Source organism: Trichechus manatus, unplaced genomic scaffold (genome assembly GCF_000243295.1).
Source record: "Trichechus manatus latirostris isolate Lorelei unplaced genomic scaffold, TriManLat1.0 scaffold00015, whole genome shotgun sequence".
NCBI classification, from domain to species: domain Eukaryota; kingdom Metazoa; phylum Chordata; class Mammalia; order Sirenia; family Trichechidae; genus Trichechus; species Trichechus manatus.
The window spans coordinates 5,342,932-5,361,712 of record NW_004443951.1 but is presented as its reverse complement, the minus strand read 5'-3'; the positions used below and the strand labels follow the sequence as shown (position 1 = coordinate 5,361,712).

At 40.0% G+C, this 18,781-nt stretch overlaps 1 protein-coding gene across 4 annotated transcripts in view; it reads right to left on the bottom strand.

Annotated features, from left to right (window-relative positions):
- The window catches only part of FAF1 (Fas associated factor 1), a 573,118-nt gene that overhangs the window by 19,068 nt on the left and 535,269 nt on the right, over positions 1 to 18,781 (bottom strand). Inside the window, exon 19 of one of the 4 annotated variants that reach the window (XM_023727088.1) lies at positions 16,881 to 16,909. The exons of the other annotated variants lie outside the window; for them this stretch is intronic. Within the exon in view, the coding sequence (XP_023582856.1) occupies positions 16,881 to 16,909 (29 nt within the window). The remainder of the gene's footprint in view (positions 1 to 16,880; positions 16,910 to 18,781) is intronic. 4 annotated transcript variants of the gene reach the window in all.

Here is an 18,781-nt window from a genome sequence, read left to right as displayed (position 1 = left end):
AGAATCCTTCACTATTGCAACTCAAGGCTTGAATATTTTCTTCAGTTCTTTCAGCTTGAGAAATGTCGAGCGTATTCTTCCCTTTTGGTTTTCTATTTCCAGCTCTTTGACATGTCATTATACTTTGTCTTCTTGAGCCGCTCTTTGAAATCTTCTGTTCAGTTCTTTTACTTCATCATTTTTTCCTTTTGCTTTAGCTACTCGACATTCAAGAGCAAGTTTCAGAGTCTCTTCTGACATCCATTTTGTTCTTTTCTTTCTTTCCTGTCTTTTTAATGACCTCTTGCTTTCTTCATGTATGATGTCCTTGGTATCATTCCACAACTCATCTGGTCTTCAATCATTCGTGTTCACCGCATCAAATCTACTCTTGAGATGGTCTCTAAATTCAGGTGGGATATACTCAAGGTCATACTTTGGCTCTTGTGGACTTGTTCTAATTTTCTTCAGTTTCAGCTTGAACTTGCATATGAGCAATTGATGGTCTGTTCCACAGTCAGCACCTGGCCTTGTTCTGACTGATGATATTGAGCTTTTCCATTGTCTCTTTCCACAGATGTAGTTGATTTGATTCCTGTGTATTCCATCTGTCGAAGTCCATGTGTATACTTGCCGTTTATGTTGTTGAAAAAAGGTATTTGGAATGAAGAAGTCGTTGGTCTTGCAAAATTCTATCATGCAATCTCAGGCATTGTTTCTATCACCAAGGCCATATTTTCCAATACTGATGCTTCTTCTTTGTTTCCAACTTTTGCAGTCCAATCACCAGTAATTATCCATGCATCTTGATTGCATGTTCGATCAATTTCACACTGCAGAAGCTGGTAAAAATCTTGAATTTCTTCATCTTTGGCCTTAGTGGTTGGTTCGTAAATTTGAATAATAGTCATATTAACTGGTCTTCCTTGTAGGTGTATGGATATTATCCTATCACTGACAGCATTGTACTTCAGGATAGATCTTGAAATGTTCTTTTTGACTATGAATGCAACGCCATTCCTCTTCAAGTTGTCATTCTCGGCATAGACAACCATAGACCACATGGTTGTCCTATTCATAATAGCCAATACCAGTCCATTTCAGCTCACGAATGCCTAGGATATTGATGTTTATGCATTCCATTTCATTTTTGACAATTTCCAATTTTCCTAGATTCATACTTCATATGTTCCATTTTCCGATTATTAATGTATGTTTACAGCTGTTTCTTCTCATTTCGAGTCGTGCCACATCAGCAAATGAAGATCCTGAAAGCTTGACTCCATCCATGTCATTAAGATCAACTCTACTTTGAGAAGGCAGCTCTCCCCCAGTCATCTTTTGAGTGCCTTCCAACCTGTGGGGCTCATCTTCCAGCACTATATCAGACAATGTTCACTGCTATTCATAAGGTTTTCACTGGCTAATTCTTTTCAGAAGTAGACTGCTGGGTTGTTCCTCCTAGTCTGTCTTAGTCTGGAAGCTCAGCTGAAACCTTTCTGCCATGAGTGACCCTCCTGGTATCTGAATACCGGTGGCATAGCTTCCAGAATCACAGCAACACGCAAGCCCCCACAGTACGACAAACTGACAGACACGTGGAGGACACAAGTGGTTAGAAGAGTCAAAATTCTGCCCCAAGATGATGCCTGGCTTCCAGCTTAATCCCCTTTCCACTAGACCACATTCTTCTGAGAATGTCCTGCTGTACAACGTCAAAATGTGAGGCTGACAGCTGGCTGTTAAAAGGCACCTGAAAATTTTAACCAGATGGGTCAATTCTGATGCTTAAGCTCTAGAGACTCTATACTTTTCCCCCTAGCTTGGGAGTTCTACCTCAAAGGAGAGAGAGAGGGGAGAGGCGGTAGGGTAAATGTAACTATAATGCAGCTTTTCTCTTGCCTATGCTCAAGCCAGTTACCCATGAGTTAGTTTCTGCCTGGTGAGATGGGAAATTCAAAGAAAAACAGAGGATGCACAAATGGCTAAGAATATTTCTTTTCATTTATTTACTGAACAAATATTTCCTGAATGTATACTACATGTGAGAAACCATGCTAAGTATTGGGATACAGTGGTGAAGAAGACACTCTCTTTGTCCTCAAAGGAGCACAGAGTCATTGCAATTCAGAACAGTAAAGGGCTACGATGGGAAGAGAAGGTAAACACCTAGTTCAGTCCTAGGCTGTCAATTAGTTCTGTATTTCCCTTTCTTCCTTATTTTATTCTAATGTAAACAACCATTTCCTGCAACCTAATTAACCATTTTACTGACTTATACTTTCAAATACAATAAACAAGGATTAGTTGCTTACTATGTGCCCGGTACTCTGCTAAGGAACACTCAAAAATCAAACATAATCCCAATTAACTTCAAACTTGTTATGTACAATTCTTTTCTGTTTATACAATGTGTATCTTACCTTCATTTTGTGCTGACTGTAAACTTGAAGAAGCCCTGGTGGTGCAGTGGTTAAGAGCTCGGCGGCTAACCAAAAGGTTGGTGGTTTGAACCCCCCAGCTGCTCCACAGGAGAAAGATGTGGCAATCTGCTTCTGTAAAGATTTACAGCCTTGGAATCCCTGTGGGGCAGTTCTACTCTGTCCTATAGGGTCACTGTGAGTCAGAATTGACTCGATGGCACATACCAACAACATGTAAATTTGGGCCAAACATTTCTCCTTTTGGTGTCTAAATTGATCTAGGTCTTGGGTAAGTTACTTTCCTTCTCTGCATCTCAGTCTTTTCATCTGTAAAATGAGGGCCTTTTCTAACTTTCAGCACCTAAAATGCACGCACAAGGAAGACCTGTTCACACAGGGCTCTTAGATAAAGCCAACTAGAGGAAGAAAAGTGAAATTAATTTGAAAATAGCAAAAGAGTCTTCAGGTTTGGGATTTAGCCGTAGACAATAAACCTGGAGCCTTGAGGTCCTGGCTCTGGGTGAAGAGCAGGGTGTGGTCCAGGTGACAAGGCTGGGGCTGGAGCTGGAGTTGGCACTGCACTGAGGCTGGGGGGATTTGGTATGTTGATACATGTGCTAATGCACTCTGGAACTCCAGCAATGGCTTTGGAAATTACAAGGAGTATCTAGAAAAGGTTAATCTGCACATATACAGGTTTGCAGTTGTCTGTGTTTACAATGGGGTTATTATACAGACTTTAAGTGAGCAATGTGTGTCTACAGAAGCACCTGGAATCCTAAGCATAGAACTAATGATTTTTTATTTTTGGACAAGTAGAGTCAGCCTCTGTGTAACTCAGTTTCTTGATCTATAAGGTAAGGATAATAATAGTACCTACTTTACAGGGTTGTTGTAAACATGAAATGAAGTAATATTTATAAAGGACTAACCAAAAACCAAAAACTGATTGGATTGTATGTACAGCCTTCAAAAGTTTATTTGATTTCTGACTTAGCAATTTTGAATGGCGCAGTGCTTTATAAACACCTTACAAAATTAAATTCTGGGGCAAAGTAAATAATTTTGGGAAGACGTAAACACATCAACATAGCTACACATAATCAGTAACAGTCATTCCATTTTATGTTCAGCCTGGCGTGGGGGAAACGACTTGCGTTTTAGAGTCAAATACTGGTGTTGACATTTATTGTGCAACTTTGAGAAATTTAATCTCTCGAAGCTTCCATGTCCTCATCTGTAAAATGTGGACAATATCTAGCTTTCAGAGAACTAATATATTTGAAGTGCCTGGCATATAATAGGCACAAAAAGATATGACTTTATTCATTGTCATTATTTTTCACCCTTCCAAGTCCTTTGTAAATGAGTCAGAAAGGGGCAAGGTCAGATTTTCTTAAGGCTCCACTCAGCTCCCCTGAAGTGGCTGTGATTACCTCAACACATTAAAAAAAACTCCTTCGTGTATTCTTCTGATCAGGGGTATACAATGATGGGTTTTCTTCTATAATACCACTGGTTTCCTCAACACCTCTGGGTCAGCAAGAGCCTTTACTCTCCTTACCATCAACTTTATCATAATAGCTTAGATTTACTAAACATCTACTTTGTGCTAGCCCTTTATAGGGGTCCTGGTGGCGCAGTGGTTAAAAGTGTTTGACTGCTAACCACAAGGTCGGCGGTTTGAATCCACCAGCTGCTCCTTGGAAACCCTATGGGGCCATTCTACTCTGTCAGGTCACTGTAAGTTGGAATCGACTCGATGGCAACAAGTTTTTGGTTTTTGGTTAGTCCTTTATAAATATTACTTCATTTCATGTTTACAACAACCCTGTAAAGTAGGTACTATTATTATCCTTACCTTATAGATCAAGAAACTGAGTTACACAGAGGCTGACTCTACTTGTCCAAAAATAAAAAATCATTAGTTCTATGCTTAGGATTCAAGGTGCTTCGGCAGACACATTTTGCTCAATTAAGGGCTATATAATTTGCCCAAGATCAAATAGCTAGGAAATAGTAGAGTTGAGATTCAGTATGGGGCTCAAGAACCCTGTCTTTTAACCGCACCCCAAACTGTCTCTCCACCACTCATCTCCTTCAAATCCAGTCACTGCCAGGTGCACTTCCTGGTGTTGAGCCAGCCTTCTTTATCCTCTGCTAGAGAGCACCACCAAGATTTTCCCCCGGCTCCTCATACTCAACAAATCTCAAAGCAAACCTGCCTCCCCATCTGTCTTCCTTGATTTCTGCTCATGGTACCACCATCTTTCCAGTCATTCAGGCTGGTAACCTTCTAAGTCACCTCTGACAACTCCTTTTTCCTACCCTTCCCCGACCCTGACATTGCTAGACAATCACCACATCCTGTTGACTCTTCCTTCCTCCCGATTCTGATGTTGCCTCTTCATCCTCATTGCTATCACCATAGTACAGACTCCCACAGCCTGCTGTCTTGTCTGTTGCACTAATCCTATCTGGTCTTCCCTTCCCAGGCTCGCTTTACTCTAAATCTTCCTGATCTAAACAGTCAATAGGTTTAAGAAAGTGGGGAAAAGGCAGAAATGTGGAATCAAAAGACCTAGGTGGAACCACTGCTCCTCAGCTTATTAGCTCTATCAATTTGTGTAAGCTACTTGGCACCTTAAAACCTAAGTTTCTCATCTTTAATACTGACCTAATACTTACCTTACTAGTTCAAATTTTCACTAGAATTGGTTTCATGAGGGCAGGAACTTTGTCTAATATCCCCAGTGTTTTGTACATAGGAAATGCTCCAAAAAAATTTATTGGATGAATGCATAGAAAACTCCAGTATTTTTCTTATCTCCTGTCTCATTTCCCTCATACCCTACTTTATACCCTAAACTTCAATAATAGTAAAATGTGTAAAATTCACCAAATATACCATGCTGACTTACATTCCTGTGGCTTTGTTCATATTCCCTCTCCCCACAAAATGCCCATTTCTTTCTTTTTTGTATAGATGGTTTTATATGAATATCTTGTGTGTTTTTGGTGAAAGTTTACATAGCAAATTAGGTTCCTGTTTAACAATTTTTACACAAATTGTTCAGTGACATTAGTTACATTTTTCCCAATGCGTCAACATTCTCTTTAATTGCGTTCTGGTTGTTCCTTTTCCAGTATTCTAGTTTCTCTGCTCCCCTTGTCTTCTCATCTTTGCTTCAGAGTAATTGTTGAACTTTTGGTCTCATACAGATGGTTTTTTAATGGAACTCTGTGCTCACAGGTAATATACTTTATTTTGTATGCAATTCTGTTATTTCGCTAAAAGGTGACCTCAGGGGATAGTTTCGTTTCAAGGTTTAAAGAGTATCTCAGGATGATAGTCTCATGGAGTCTTCTAGTCTCATGGAGTCTTCTAGTCTCAAGTGGTCCAGTAAGTCTGAACTTTTTAAGATTTTGAGTTCTGTTTTGTGTTTTTCTCCCGTTCTATCAGGGTCCATCTATTGTGCGCCTGACAAGATGGTTGGTAGCCCATTCCTTTTTTTTTTAACTTTTTATTTTGAAATAATTATAAACTCATAGGAAGTTGCAAAAATAGTAGAGTCCCCTGGACACTCTATCCAGCTTCTCCCAACAGTACCATCTTACATAGCTATAATATAATATCAAAATGAGAAAATGGATACTGGTATACTGTTAACTAGACTACAGGCCTTATTCACATTTCATCAGTTTTTAGTTTTTACATTTGAGTGTGGGTGTATGTGAATAGTTACATGCAATTTTATCTCATGTACAAATTTGTATAATCACTGTTACAATTGACATACAGAACTAATTTAAGAAATTTATAGTCATATCTGCCCTCCACAACACTATATTCTTATCCTCTGGCAACCACTAATTTGTTCTCCATCTCTATAAATCTGTCAAGTCAAGAAAGAACGTTATATATATGGAATCATAGAGTATTTAACCCTTCCTTTTTTTTTTTTGAGACTGCCTTTTTAAATTCAGCATAATGAATGAAAAAGGATAATGATCCATCTAAGCTGTTGCATGAGTTATGAGTTCATTCCTAAGAGAAGGAAGGAAACTGAAGTCTCAGAGAAGAAACTAGTCTATACAAACTATAGCCTCATTTACCCTGAGACCAGAAGATGGTGCCCAGCTACCAACCACTGACCATTCTGATCAGGGCCATGATAGATGGACCCTGATAGAATGGGAGAAAAACGCAGAGCAGAACTCAAATTCTTAAAAAGTCAAGACTTACTGGACCAATTGAGACTGGAGGATGCCCTGACACTACTGCCGAGATACTCTTTAAACCCTGAACCTAAACTATCCCCTGATGTCACCTTTTAGTGGCCTAACAGAATGGTACACAAAGTAAAGGATATTACCTATGAGCATGGAGTTCCATTAAAAATACCATGTATATGAGACCAAAGGGTCAACAATTACTCTAAAGCAAAGATGAGAAGGGGGGCAGGGAAATTAGAGTACTGGAAAAGGAACAACCAGAACATAATTAAAGAGAAAGTTGACACATTGTGAAAAATGTAACTAATGTCACTGAACAACTTATGTAGAAACTGTCAAATGGGAACCAACTTTGCTGTACAAACTTTCACCGAAAACACAATATTACTTTAAAAAAAAAAAAGAGTTCATTCCTTTTTATTGCTGAGTAGTATTCCACTATTTCTTTTCAAAAGGACTTGTTCAAACCCCATTTCTTTTGTGAAGTTTTACTGACTTCCAGGTAGAACTAAATCCTCTACTCTTCATTAGGATCCCACTATAGCCAGCATAGATGATCATGACATTTTTGACCTTTTAAAACTTTTCTTTGTTTATGCCATGAGGTCTTTACGAGTACCTGGGTGGCACAGTTAGTTAAGTAGTCATCCACTAGGTGATAGGTTGGTGGTTCAAACGCACCCAGAAGCACCTCAGAAGGCAGACCTGACAATCTGCTTCTGAAAGGTCACAGCCTTAAAAACCCTACGGAGCAGTTCTACTCTGCACATACAGCATTGCCATAAGTCAGAATCTACTGGACAGCAAACCACAACAACAACGTGAGGCCTTTAGTCACATCTTTGTATCACTAGTGCCTAGCTAGTACCTGGTAAAACTAGGTATGTATTAAGTGTTTATCATATTAATGAATAAAGACTAATTTACAAGATGTTATAAAAGTATCTTGTAAATAGCAAAATGCTATGCAAATCTTCCTAAAAGGCTATAGCTCACGTGTTACTTCTCAGTTCTAAAACCAACAATAGTTCCCCAAAGCCTACAGAAAAAAATTGTGATTTCTTAACTTCAGGTACACAGTTCACTACAATCTGAACGACTGAAACAGGCCTTTCAGTTCTATCAAACCTGGGTATTCTACAGGTTGTGCCTAGCTTGGCAGTCTGCATCCCATGCCTGCTGAAATGATCTTCTCCTGCCTTTTCTCCCCTACCAGATATGGTCCCTGTAGGTAAAGATCGTGTCCTAACCATCATTACATTGTCTATAGCGTGTACCTGCCAGCCACCCAAACATCTATCTACCCATCCATCTATTCATCCATTCATCTACAATTCTTTGGGCCCCTATTCTGTGCCAGGCCAGCATAGGCCCTGTGCCAGAAACCAGGGGTACAAGATATATTTAAAACAACAATAACAAAGAGTAGCTGCTGAGGTTACTTACGTACTCAAAAACCTCATGGGATTTGGTTCCTTGGTTTGGAGGTTTAGGGTCATGGTTTCATAGGACATCCCACTTAATTGGCCTAATAACATGTTTAGTGCTTCTGTTCTACCTCCTAGTTTGTTGCATAGTGCCTGGGGTCTTAAAAACTTACAAGTGGTCATCCAAGGCACAACAATTGGTCTCTATTCACCTGGAGCAACAGAGGAAGGACAGTCAGGAAGAGGAGGAGGAAATGGAATGTTTGCCTCCATGAACAACTGCCTCCTTTGCCATGAGACCAGAAGAACTGGATGGTGCCTGGCTTCAATTAGCGAACATTTTGATCAAAGATTCTGTAAAAGAATCCTGATCAAAAGGGGGAAAATGCAGGATAGAATTTCAAATTCTCATGGACTCCAGACTTCCTGGAGCCATGAAGGTTGGATGAACCCCTAAAACTATTGCCCTGAGGAAATCTTCAAACCTTAAGCCAAATATATCCCCTGAAGTCTTAAAACCAAACAACAGCTTAGCTTAACTAGTAAAAAATGTTTGCCTTGAGCGTTATGCTCCTTTAAGAACTATCTGTCTACATGGGATCAGATTGACAATAGCAACTCAAAAGATTAGACAGGAACCTTAGGGGGCAGTGAGTTTATGTTAATGGGGGAAGAACAACTCAGAAAAGGAGGGTGAGAATGGGTGCACAACTCAAAGAACATAATCAACGTCACTAAATGGTACATGTAGAAACTGTTGGACTGGTATATGTTTTGCTGTGCATATTCTCAACAACAACAAAATAAATAAAATTAAAAAATAAAAAGAAAGAAACTAGAAGTGCAAAGGCAAATACGACAGCAATGCTACTGCCCTAAATGAGCTTACACAAAGCAGGCCCTGGCAGACCCTGACATACATGAGGTAGAAATCTCCATGAGGAAATGATGCTCTCTCTTACCCTAATAAAACCACTATAAACTAATTTAGGAAGGTTTCCAACAATGAAAGAAATCTGAGCAACAAAAGATCCCCTTGCTAGTTTGGTAAAAGAGAAGGCAGATATAAAACTCTAGATATTTCTACATTAACACCACTCTCAGTCTTTTGTTATCAGGTGTATAAAGCATACTGTTTGATATCCTGAACTGAAAGCTGGTAGCTTCTAAACAGTTAAGATTGGACAAAGATTCTTTGTATTCTTGAAGCCAGAATATAGAAGAAAAAGTGATAGGAAGGAGGAAGTGGAGATGGGGAGAGAAAGTCACTATTACCATCATACCAGCTACCATTATTAGACTCTTACTGTGTTAAATTCTATATATATTAACATTTTACATTTATTTTTTAATTTAATCTTTACAAACAACCCTTTGAAGTAAGTATTGTTAATCTCATTTTACCAAGAGATTAAGTAATCTAAAGTCACTCAGGGAAGAGTTGATCCAGAATTCAAGGCTAGGCTCTTTAACTCCACAGCCTGTGTGTGCTGCTGTTATTAGGCTATAATGCTTCTGAAACATGATTGAAAAAAAAGTAAGAGGTCGTGTTAAATAAATCATCTTTACAGTGTTTTATATTTGTTTATAAAACAAGTAAGGAAAAATAAATACCAACAACTGTGGTTCCCTTTCTTTATTTCAAATAGCCAGTTTGGAGAAAGTGTTCTCCCTCCGCAGTGAGGGGGAGTGACTGCAGCCTCAAGGATAACTGCAGGGGCTCTCAGCAGACCATTACAGAGTGTGGGGTAAGTCTGCACTGAATATGTTGGCACCCTAGAAACTAGGTGATAGTCGTCTGCTAGGATCTTGCTTCCCTCACATTCTCTAGGAAATCTACTTAGAAAATACAAGGTTAACTGGGAGCTTGTTAGCATTCTCCTGAGGCTACTTTATCTTTGCTACGGGCCTAAATTTTATTCTAAGTGATGGTGGGAGGCAAAGTGAAATACCTAGAAGTTCCCTGTTTACAGAGTCCCACCTGTATATCTAGCATTAACTCCAGGAGTGAATTAGAGATGTGAATATCTTAAAAAATAAAATTATACATGCAGAGAAGAACTAACATAGTAGGCCTGACAAATATACTTTGGAAAGACCTATTTACAAGGTTGGTCCTTGCCTGGCATCTAGGAACTTGGATTTCCAGAGGGTCCCCAACATCTCTAGAATTAATAAGAGTAGCTCATTATGCCTAAACCGTGTATGCAAACAATGTAGCTTATGCTGAACACCTGCTTTCCGTCTGGGAGTCTGAAATTTTGGTATGTGCCAGGCACAGGGGACCTATAGATTATCCCCCAATAAAAACTCTGAGTTCCTAATAAGCTTCCCTGGTGGGCAACATCTCACACATGTTGTCATAACTCACTGCTGGGGGAATTAAGTGTATCCTGTATGACTCCACTAGGAGAGGACCCTTGAAAGCTTCTGCCTGATTTCCCCAGACTTCAGTCTATGCACTTCTCCCTTTGCTGATTTTCTTTGTATACTTTCATTGTAATAAATCATAGCCATGAGTACAACTATGTGCTGAGCCCTGTGAGTACTCTCAGGGAATCAATAAACTTGGGGTGTGGTCTTGGGGAGCAACAACACTTGTCTGAGAAAGCTTTCTGTTTAGATAAAGAGCATGGGTTCTCGAGGTTCAAATCCCAATTCTGTCACTTACTAGGTATGTGACCCTGGAAACACTACTTAATGTCTATTAGCCCCAGTTGTCTTATCTATAAAATGGGGCTAATCTATGCATTAGGGTTTGTACACAGATTAAATGAGGGAATACTTTCTGAAGTGCCTGGCACAGGGTCTGGCACAGAGTAGGACACTTTAAGTCCTTTTTCTGACTGAAAGCTGGAAAAGGCTGTAAGAACCAACAAATAGGTGATCAAATCATCCACAGAAATTTCAAAGAAAACGTTCACATCAGAGATCTGCCCATTCTTGGAAGGCTCAGACCAGTTCATCCTGAAACTAAGCAGAAAATTGTACTGACACATTTCACTGAAAACCTCTCTGGTTTGGTCACATTTCCATACGACCCCAGCTGAGAGGATTCTGCTGTGTGGAAACAGTAATCTGGAGAAAGGAGGAGAGAATATGTTCCTTAAAGGAAAGTGAGGTGCTGTGGTTTCATCTTACACAGTGCCCTGCCCCGGGGCATGTCTAGTTGGTGACCTGTGCCATTCCTTCCCAGAACAAAGTCTTCACGTCTTAAAGCCTCATCTATCGTAAGTACCTACTGTGTGCCATGTTCTGTGCCCTTATATCACCTCACTTAATCATCACAACCACCTTGTAGATGGCTATTATTATCTGCCTTTTACAGGTGAAGGAACCAGTTTAGACAGGTTTAAGTAACTCTTCCAAGGTCCATCTGATAACTGGTTCTTTACCATCATGTTGTCTCCCTGTCATTGCCAATGCTTAGAACACATTTTCCCTGCGCTATGGGGACTGCAATAAATAGTGGACATTGTTCCAAGGAAGAGACTGTTATAACACAGGTGACAAGGTGAAGTTCACCCTCATACTAAAAATGAGGAATGTGTCTATAAAACTTATTTTTTAAAGGCCAGAGACAGGTCAGAAGCAGCAACTTGCTGGAGATGGATCAAAGAAGCTCAGCATTACCATCTCAAACAGCATGGCCCTCTGCCATTTACCAAGTGTTTTCATTATCACTTTTGATCTGATCATCATAATGTAACTGTGAGGACACACGCCACTATCCTTACTTGAAAGATGAAGTAACTAAAGTACAGAAAAGAGAAATAATGTGCTCAGTTTAACAGCAAATAGGTGGCAGAGCTAGCATTAGAACAAAGATCTGTCTAACTTCACATACAGAGGAGACAAGGGAAGCTATGGAACCATTTAGCAAAATATTTAGTATAGTTATTGGCAGCCTTTAAATGTAACCATCTCTCCAATCCTTCCCTGGTCTGGCTGCATTTTTATCATCTCATTCTAAGGACTGTAATATCCCTGGTGGCGCAGGGGTTAAGAGTTCAGCTGCTAACCAAAAGGTCAGCAGTTTGAATCCACCAACTGCTCCTTGGAAACCCTAAGGGGCAGTTCTACTCTATCCTATGGAATCGACTCGACAGCAAGGAATAATATCCGTATGTCTGTTCTTCTGGCTTCAGTCTCTCTCCACGCCAATTCATCTTGCCAGACTGCCAGTGAGATACAACAGAAAGAATCGGTACCCTCATATTTAATTTCCAGCTCTGTCACTTTATGGCTGTAATCTTGATGAAAACACTTCACTTACAGTCTGTGAAATGGGGATATTTGCCTGGTATAACTGATCTTGAACATAGGTTATGAAAACTGCTTCTCTGAGCTTTTAATTTCTTCAACTGAAAAATAAAGATACCATCAAACAATATGGTTGTTATAAGAATTCAGTTAGATGATAAAGGTGCCTACCATAATTACCTAACACATAGTGAGAACTCAATAAATGAAGGATACCATTGTTATTACTTCACAGGTTGTTTGTTCATTTGTGTCATTCATTCATTCATGAGATACTTATTGAATATATATTAAGTTCCAGGCACTGTTCTAGGTGTCTGGTACATAGCAATGAACAACTGAATTTCCTGTCCTCAGAAAGCTTTCATTCTAGTAGGGGGTAACAATAAGCAACTAAATATACATGTCAGATGGTGATCAGTGCAATGGAGAAAAATAAAACAGGGTAAGACATAGGTATTACCAGTCTGGCAGGGTGGGGAGGGTGAGGACAGAGAGGAGAGAGAATAAAGACTATTAATTTATACAGGTTGGTCTCAAAAGGCAAAATCTGAGTAGAGACCTGAAGGAAGTAAGAACATGAACAATTTGGGTATCTAGAGGAAGACTATTCCAAATAGAAGAAAGTATGAGTGCAAGGCCGTCAAGTGGGAACATGTTTCGTTGTGTTTCACAAACAGTAAGGATGCCAGGACAACTGGAAAAGGGAGGCATGAGTGGAAGCAGAGAGACCAGTTCGGAAACCATTACAATAATCTGGACAAGAGATTATAGTGGCTTGGATTAGGGTTTAGTCACAGAGGTAGTGAGAAGTGGATTCTGGATCTGTTTTGAAAGTAAAATCAACAGGATTTATTGATGAGTTGCGTGGGGAAATGCGACAATGAGGAGTCAAGAATGACTCCAAGGTTTCTGGCCTAAACAACAAGAAAAATAAGTTGCCATTTAACGAGACGGGGAAGACTATGGGAGGAACATGCTTTACGGAGGATAGGAATCAGTAGTTCAGTTTTGACTATGTTTAATTTGAGATGCTTGTCAGAAATTAAGTGGAGATGTTGAGTAGGCAGTTGTATGTATATATGTCTGGAGTTTAGGGGAGAGCTTGAGTTGGAGATACACATCTAGGAGTTGTAACTGTATGTTATGATATTTAAAGCCATGAGGCTGGATGACACTGCCTAGAAAATGAGGAAAGAAAGAGAAGAGAACTGACATTTATTGAGAACCTACTATGTGCCAGGCACTGTTCTAAGTCTTTTGAGGATTAAACGAGGTAATGACTGTGAATTTCCAAATTACGGAGTAATGTATGAGTAATTATTCTTACTTTGATGATAACCATGATGACTGTGTCATTCCCTTGGCTCAACAATGTTTACATGGAATAAAGCTGGTATTCCAGGTTATTTACATTCTGCCCCTAAACCTCCTTTAGCCTTTTTCAGGACTTTCCTTTACAAATCCTATGTTTCAACCAATCTGGTCTACAGGCCATCATCTATCATCTAGCCATGCCTTGTGGTGCTTTCCAACATTCGCCTCTTAGCTCAAGCTGTCCCAGCTACTAGATAGAGAATGTTCTCCTCTTATCAACCCCACAAGAAACCCTATCCAACTCAAAGTTTTGTTCCACTGCTACCTCCTTAACAAAGCCTTCCTTGGTTGCCCAGGCCAGCAGGGATCCTGGCCAACTCTGGCTTCTCTTGTGCTTTTTGTCTGACTGCTGTCAGGGAACAATGCATGAACTACACTATGAGGATTATTTGTACGAGAGGCCAGGATTTCTCAAAGGTAGAGACCATGCCTTACGTCTTAGCACTTAGCACAGTGCCTGGCAAAATAAAAGTTTGCTGGATAAACAGGGTGTGTAATTCAGCCAATTGTACATCTTACCTACATCTGGCTGTGACCCAGGAATAGGAATTACAAAGACAATATGAAGAAATCAGAGATGATGAAATCTTTCCAAAGGTATAACACTGAGCTTCATTTACACATTGAAAGTACTTTTCTAGATGATAAACTGCTTCACTAATTCCTTATCTGGCTTAGGAGGCATGATGGCATAGAGATTAAGAATACAGGCTCTGGAATCACAGACCTAGGTTTGTATCCGGTTCTGATATTTATTAGCACATTGAGCAAGTTATTTAACCTTTTTGTGCCTGGGTTTTCCCATCTCAAAATGAGGACAGCATGACTATTTGCCGTTAGAGTAGTTCTTAGGATTAATTGAGATAACACACACAGGACACTTCAGAAAAGTGCTCACCACAGTTATTTTTGAGAAATATTATTGCTATTAAAAAAGTTATCCTTAACATTTGGCTATGGGATAATCACCAGGACTGTTACTACTTTTCCTATCTGAACAGTACCTTACAGTTTACAAAGCACTTTTATACACATTGCCTTATTTGAGTAATGATGTGGTCCTGAGAGATAAGCAAGATGTACTGTTTCTATTTTATAGAGAAAAAAACTGAGATCTATAGGGGGAGTATGCCTTGTTGAAGGAGCCCTGGTGGTGCAGTGCCGAAGCACTCGGCTAAACAAAAGGTTGGCGGTCCGAATCCACCAGCTGCTCTGTGGGAGAAAGATGTGGCAGTCTGCTTCCGTAAAGATTTACAGCCTTGGAAACTCTATGGGGCAGCTCTACTCTGCACAGGGTAGCGTGCTATGAGTTGGAATCAATGTGATGGCAATGGGCTTACGCCTGGTTCAAGGTTGCTACTAAATGATCTGCTCTTTCCCAGTCCAATATTCTTTCCACTGTACGATCTGCTCCGACTTCCCTCTATTCCATCTCCTCAATCATTCCAACGAAAAAGCCAAGATCGTCCCAAAAGTATGAGTTTTCAGATTGATTCACAGTGTAAGGCATCATTAGGCCATAAGACACTTTATCTTATTACTTAAAAGTAATTAAAACTTACAGTTTAGAAAATAATAAATTTCTTAGGCAATATGACTAACCTGAAGAAATATAAACTGTTCTTGCTAGAAAGAGTATTTTTTTTTTTCTCCTTTTAATTAGAATGCTGTTATGCCTGGTTAGAATTTCACATGTAGACCTACTGAGGCACATCCTTTTAAATCTTTTGCTATTTAGTTTCTTTTGGGCGTTGTAAACGTGTAAACGCATTATCAATGCCTTCAATCTATAAACTCAAGAGTCCAGTAGTCAAAATTCTCCAGGAGCATCTTCCCCTACTACATAACTTTTGAAAGTGACCAATCTGGAGGCCTGGACTGTAGTCCTGAAGTTATGAGCTGAATGTATGCTCATGAGCAAGTAGTTTCACCTCAGGCCCTCATGTTCCCCATCTGCTGAATGGTACTAAATTGCCTGTCTTGCTACCTCCCAAAGCTGACAAGAAGAAGCATAAGATAACTCTGTGTTTTTGCACTTGAGTAAGATCTCTTGGTTTCTTTCAGTCAAGAGGTTTGTTGTGGCTTAATGGTAGGATGCATATGGTGGGGAACTAATGGGAAGGAATGAGAGGAATTGAGCAGGAATAGCGGATGGTGTGAGTCTGTGAAGGATTTGTATGCCTCGATAAGGAGTTTGGATTTTTTCTTGTAGGCCATCAGAACCATTGGAGACTTTTAAGCAGGAGAGAAATATTAAGTTTGTTTCAGAAAAATAACTGGAGAGAGTGGGGAGGATGGACTGGGGACGGGGGAAGATTGTAGGCAGGGAGATGAATTAGGAAGCCATAGGGAGCCCTGGTGGCATGGTGGTTAAGAGCTTGGCTGCTAACCAAAAGGTCGGCAGTTTGAATCCACCAGACGCTCCTTGGGAACCCTATGGGGCAGTTCTACTCTGTCCTATAGGGTCGCTATGAGTCAGAATCGACTCGATGGCAACGGGTTAGGTTTAATTTGGGCTATGAAGTCTTAGAGCTGGGCAGTGGCATTGGAGGTGGGGAGGGCATGAGAGGAAAGAACCGGTTTGAGAAGTTTAGAGACAGAATTGATATTGTGACGAACTAGATATTTAATTGTGTTCCATTCTACAATCATAGTCCTTATTCTCTGAATTTTGACCATTTAGGATATTGGAAAATCTCAATAATTAGCTATGGTAATATAAAATACCTGAGGCTTGGAGAATGGAGCAAGCTCAGCATACTTTAACATGAATTTCACTCATTAAATGCTTCATCTTGGTTTATTTTGAAAACAAAGTTTTAAAGATACAGGTAGTTCAATGCATTAAAGTTTTTTTCTTCTGGCTTTGCTTTAAAAAAAAATCAATCTCAGTCTAATATAAATTGAAAATCAATCTCACTATAATATTAGAGGCATTAACATATGAAAGTTGTTGAAGTACAGAATATTTTACAATATTGGTGCTTGGAGCTCAGTTTACTGCAAGTTCCCAAAATCATTCTGTTATCTGAATTTGGGAGAAAGTGAAATTCTATTATTAGTAACCATCATGATTTTTAAAAAAAATGGCAGTAGCATGGGTTGTCGGACAAGACATCTTGGTTCTTCAGGCTGGCTCTCTCTTTGCTGTATGGCCCTAAGAAATTCCACTCACCTCTCTGGGACCAGCTTCAATTTCCTTACCTGTAAATGGGGGATATGGCCTAGGTTAATGAGTTGATTCATTCAGCAACTATTTACTAGCTAGTCTTGAATGCTGATTCTATGTTCTGTTGTTCTATGGCTCTAAGTTTAAAGTGGAACTCTATTAACGTATTTAACAGGCTTTTAAAAGGAACCAACAAATCAAGATCTTAAAAAGCAAGGACCATAAGAAAACTTGGGTATTAGTATCAGCTTTGCTATTATGACTGGTCATAAGTATAGTACTTAATTTTACCATGCTTTGATTCTCCCATCTGTAAAATGACAGCATTGGCCTCGACAAGTGAGATCATTTCCAAATATGAGATACGGATTCCAACTCATAGTGACCCTATAGGACAGAGCAGAACTGCCCATAGGGTTTCCAAGGCTGTAAAACTTTACTGAAGCAGACATCTTTCTCCATGGAGTCGCTGTTGAGTTTGAACTGCCGACCTTTCGGTTAGCAGTCAAGTGCTTTAACCACTGCACCACCAGGACTCCTCAATGATATAGTCTTAAAGCTGGGTTACAATATTTGAATACTTTTGACACAAATATCCAGATTCTAGAGAAAGAACTCACTGCTGCAATGCTTTCTTCAGCTATAAGCCCTTCCCACCTTCCTTGCCTTTTCTTTTTTAAATATTTTTTTTATTGTTGTAGTTTAAATGAAGTTTACACTTCAAGTTAGTCTCCCATACAAAAATTTATACATTGTTATGTGACCCTAATTGCTCTCCCCATACTGTGACAGCACACTCCTCCCTTCCACCCCTGATTCCCTATGTCCATTCAACCAGCTCCTAACCCTCTCTGCCTTCCCATCTCACCTCGGGACAGAAGATGCCCGTTTAGTCTCTTGTATCTACTTGAGCTAAGAGGCACACTCCTCACAAGTATCACTTTATATCCCACTGTCCAGTCCAATCCCTGTCTGAAGTTGGCCTCGGAAATTGTTTTAGTTCTGGGCTGATAGAGAATCCAGGGGTCATACTTTCTGGGGTTCCTCCAGTGTCAGAGAGACCATTAAGTCTGGTCTTTTCAATAGAATTTCCGTTCTGCACCCCACCTTTCCCCTGCTCCATCCGGGACTCTCTGCTGTGTTCCCTGTCAGGGTGGTCATTGGTGGTAGCCAGGTACCATCTAGTTCTTCTGGTCTCAGGCTGATGAAGTCTCTGGTTTATGGGGCCCTTTCTGTCTCTTGGGCTAATACTTTCCTTGTGTCTTTGGTATTCTTCACTCCCCTTTATTCCAGGTGGTTGGGACCAATTGATGGATCTTACATGGCCACTTGCAAGCTTTTAAGACCCCAGACACCACTCACCAAAGTAGGACGCAGGACATCTTCTTAAGCTTTGTTATGCCAATTGACCTAGATGTCCCCTGAAACCACAGTCCCCAGACCCCCGCCTCTGCTACTCAGTCCCCCGAAGTGTTCTGATTGTATTCAGGAAACTTCTTAGCTTTGGTTTAGTCCAGTTATGCTGACCTCCGCTGTAGTGTGTGCTGTCCTTCCCTTCACCTAAGATAATTCATATCTACTATCTAGTTAGTAAATAATCCTCACCCTCGCTCCACACCCTTGCAACCATCAAAGAATGTTTTCTTTTGTGTTTAAACCTTTTCTTGAGTTCTTATAATGGTGGTCTTATACAATATTTGTCCTTCTGTGACTGACTAAATTCACTCAGCATAATGTCCTCCAGCTTCCTCCATGTTATGCTTCACGGTTTCATCTTTGTTCTTTATCACTGTGTAGTATCCCATCGTGTAGATATACCATAATTTGTTTATCCATTCGTCCACTGATGGGCACCTAGGTTGTTTCCATCTTTTTGCTATTGTGAACAGTGCTGCAATAAAGATGAG